Here is a 4,327-nt window from a genome sequence, read left to right on the forward strand (position 1 = left end):
AAGCAATCAATTGTGAAACAATCATGCTATGAAGAATCATGAATGAGATGAATTACGCTTAAGACTGTAGTAAGGATATCAACAAGGTTCTCAAATAGTGCTAGCGATAGTCCCATAAATGCAACTAAGATGAGATGAAATCTAATATGCTGATGCAACTAAGAAAGCAGTACAATTTTCTTGGTTACACGTAAACTCCCACTCCTAATGAGCAGTATAAACCGTGTAACAATCCTAAGAAAGCAATTAAAACTACACTAAAAAGCAGTTGATGATAGAGTATTCCTCCCCCAATCTAAAATTTGCAGTGTCCTCACTACAAGAAAGAAGATGTGAGAAGGAACGTACTCAAACTGCATCGATCACAAATCAACGAACATTTCCACAGACACACCAAACCACCACTATTGTCGCACATAAATGCCATCAACAAGTATAGCAATACACACAGGATCCAAGCAGAAACTGAACGAAAAATCAAGAGCTTACTACCCAATTGAATGGGAAAAGGGTCGAATAAGCTCAGAATTGATATCGCAATGCTTCGTGGGTAAACCAACTGGAACCAATGTCGAGCTGACTTGTGCGGATCCTATAACAACCATCAATTAAAAAAAGAAAAAGAAATTAGGTGGAAAAAAAAAGAAAATGAATATGGTTGTTAAGAAATAGTAGAAAGTTAAAAAAAAAAAAAAAAACAAAAAAAAAAACTAACTAAAAAGAAAAAGAAAAAGAAAAAGAAAAACAATGAATAAAAAGTGAAAAACAAAATCAGAAAATAGAAAGAAAGAAAGGAAAGAATGAAAACGGAGGGGGAGGAACAGGGGACGGGGGACAGTGAGTGGCTGGTCTGGCGGACGTCGAAGCGAATCAAGGCAGGGGAGGCGGAATTCGGTTGCGGTGGTGGGGCTAGTAATGAGCAGGAGTGAGAAGAAGTGATGTGGTGAGAAGCAGGGAGGAGAAACGGAGAGCAGGGGAAGCTGGGTTTCGGTGCTGTCGACGGTGGTCTACAACTGGCCGGTGCTTCAATGGCGGTGGGCGTGGTGCGAAAGTGATGGAGGCTGGTGTCCAGTGAGGGTGGCGCAGGTGGGATGATGATGCAGTGATGATGATGAGGTAGGATGATGATGATGGATGATGCAGGGATGACAATAACGTATGAATCTTGCCATCTTCAAAAACGAGAGTCGCGTTCTGTGCCGCGAGTCGTGGTTTTTGCCACGTGTCGCGGTTTTTGCCGCGATTCGCGGTATGCTCTCGGCTTTTCTACCGCGAGAGGAGTCATTTTACCGCGACTCATGTTTTTGGAGATCTTCCAACTTTTTTTTCTTCGAACTTTTTTTTTTTTTTAATATTTATAATCCTATAAAAACCCCAAAAACACACAAAAATATTAATGTAAATAACAACACACCAAGGAAAAATGAAAATGAAAATGAAAAATATGTGTAAACGCGGGTTGCCTCCCGAAAAGCGCTCGTTTAAAATCATGTGGCATTGGGTGGAAGAGATACCGCGTCACCCTTGATCCTCCAGTGAGGTGAGTCAACATCTCTACCCTTCATAGGTGACATATTTGCCCATTTGTCAATAACATGGATGCGATAACAAGTATCTCCCAAAGAAGGAACAGGCATAGCTTTATGGAGTTCAAATTCCGTCTTGTGTTCACCCACGTTGAGGGACAACTTACCATGCTTCATATCAATCAAAGCTCCAGCAATAGCAAGACATGGTCTACCTAGTATAATAGGAGTGTGCACGTCTTCTGGCATCTCCATAACAAAGAAATCGCATGGGATAGTTAACTTGCCAACTTGGAGGGGTACATCCTCTAAAACACCCAAAGGATATCGTATAAATCGATCTGTTAGTTGCAGGGAGACACGAGTAGGGCGAAGATCACCAAAATTGAGCTTTTTGAAGATAGCATTGAGCATGAGACTTACGCTGGCTCCAAGATCACAAAGTGCCCTTTGAATAGTTACATCCCCAATGGAATATGGAATGGTGAAGCTTCCAGGATCATTAAGCTTTGGAGGGAGTGTATTAAGAAGGATGGCACTACACTCCTCGGAGAGCTCCACTGTAGTAGCTTCACAAATCTTCTTCTTCTTAGCCAGAAGTTGCTTCAATGACTTAGCATAGGCAGGGATTTCGCAAATGGCCTCAAGGAACGGGATTTTAAGATGAACATCTTTCAATAACTCAAGAAACTTCCCGTACTTCTTCTCTATTCTAGCCTTTGCCAATCGATGGGGGAAAGGAGCCGGCTCTACATAAATTCTAGCAGGCTTTGATGGAGCTTTCTCAACCTCTTCAGTAGTGTCGTCTTTATCAACCTTCGATGATGTCACAATACGCTTCATTGGCTCCTCTAACGTCTTTCCACACCTCAAAGTGATTGCACTTACATTGTGATGTGTCTTAGGATTTTGTTCAGGTTGCCCTGGAAATTGAGGAGGTGCCTTTTGAAGTTGAGCCACATGTTGAGTCACATGTGACATTTGTTGGGCTAGTTGTGCAATATGGGTGTCAACTATCTTATTGTGAGCATCAATCCTATCAAACTTTTTATTCGTTTCCTCAGAGATGGCTAAGAGTCTTTCTAGCAAGGAATCGGTATATGACTTTTGAGGAGGTTGTTGAGAGGGTGGACCTTGTTGTCTCTGCTGAAATCCATGGGGGTTAGAGTTGCGCGGTGCTTGAGGTTGATTGTTTCTCCAAGAGAAGTTCTCATGATTCCTCCAACCAGGATTGAAAGTATTCGAGTAAGGATCATTTCTAGGTCTAACATCGCCATACAGAGCGTTGACTTGCTCTTGTTCCACAATACTCATATCTGGAGACATGGAATTTGCATTGTTCCCTTGTAAAGCATTCATCTCGGCATTAGCACCAACTGATATATTCTTGATTTGTTGAGACAAAGCATCAACCTTACTAGAGAGTGAAGTTATCGCATCGACCTCATACTTGCCGCCCTTCTTAGATGTAGATCGTTCACTAGACCAATAGTAGCTATTTGCGGCCATCTCCTCGAGCAATGCCTTGGCTTGAGCAGCTGTCTTACCTATGAGAGCACCCCCTGCTGCAGCATCAATAGAAATTCGAACCTCATGAGCCAACCCGTTATAGAATGTCTGGATAAGGAGCCATGTTGGAATCTCATGATGAGGACACTGCCTTTGTAAATCCTTGTACCTTTCCCAAGCTTATAGAGTGATTCACCATCCAATTGAGTAAAGGATCTGATGGCATTACGCAGCTTGGCAGTCTTTCCTGGAGGAAAGTACTTCTGACAAAAAGCAGTGGCTAATTCATTCCAATTTGTGAACTTGTTCGCTTCATGACTTTTCAACCATTCTTTTGCTCTGTCCCGCAAGGAGTAAGGGAACAATCGGAGGCGAAGAGCTTCATCGGAAGCTCCATTGATCTTCATAGTGTCGCATTTCTCAAGAAAAGAATTGATATGTTCATTGGGGTTCTCCATAGGGCTGCCACTGAACTGGTCTTGTTGAATGAAGTGGATCAGTTGGATTTTCATCTCAAAGTTGTTGGCCTCTACAGTAGGCCTGGCAATGCTAGATGTAGATGTGACATCTGGCATATTATATTCTCGAAGAGGACGAGCCATTGGTTCTCTCTGAATATTTTCCTGGTCCCTTCTTCTTCTCTCAGCGTTGAGTCTCCTAGCTGTGGCTTCTATCTCGGGATCAAAGACCACGTGATCTACAGATCGCAATCGCCTGCGCATTCGAAAACAACAACTAGTGAAGAAATGAACAAGAAACAAAGTAACAGGTGTAATCTATTAAATCTATAATCAAAATAATTCTAATCCGTAGCCTCCCCGGCAACGGTGCCAAAAACTTGTTAGTGTTTTATTTTAATACCGCAAGTGTACGGTGTCGTAGCACATACGAGTCGAACTCACGGAGGTGCAAGATTAATCACTACTTGATTTTAGATTATAAAATAGTTACACAATCCAGATATGATGAATAATCTATAAACTAAAGGCTAAACTAATGACAAAATATAACAAACTATATGAATATGATAATTAAAGCACTAAGATTAAGCATCACCACTAGTATGAATTGATCAAACCATAACTGACATCCCAGTTATTCAATCATAGCTTAGGCGAGATTGACATTCCCTTATGACTCAGTAATAAAGCACAGTTGCGAACCGAAATTAAATACTCGGTCATTCCTCAATACATAGACTCACTTTCGTGATAGCAAAAGGCCTAACTAATATGCATGTCTCCTATTTTCATGGCTTACACACATAATTAGAAGCATTAAGAACCAATGTC

The 4,327-nt window shown here is 41.5% G+C and overlaps 1 protein-coding gene across 1 annotated transcript; it reads right to left on the reverse strand.

The window, feature by feature from the left end:
* Nucleotides 1-1,487: 1,487 nt before the first annotated feature.
* LOC130591131 (uncharacterized) lies at nt 1,488-3,757 on the reverse strand. Its single transcript, XM_057394056.1, has 2 exons — nt 3,205-3,757; nt 1,488-3,091 (listed from the first exon to the last, which is right to left on the reverse strand). Exons 1-2 carry the CDS (start codon nt 3,755-3,757, stop codon nt 1,488-1,490), a joined length of 2,157 nt encoding a protein of 718 aa, XP_057250039.1.
* Between the last annotated feature and the right edge of the window lie 570 nt (nt 3,758-4,327).

This window comes from Beta vulgaris, chromosome 4 (genome assembly GCF_026745355.1).
Source record: "Beta vulgaris subsp. vulgaris cultivar EL10 chromosome 4, EL10.2, whole genome shotgun sequence".
Lineage (NCBI taxonomy): Eukaryota > Viridiplantae > Streptophyta > Magnoliopsida > Caryophyllales > Amaranthaceae > Beta > Beta vulgaris.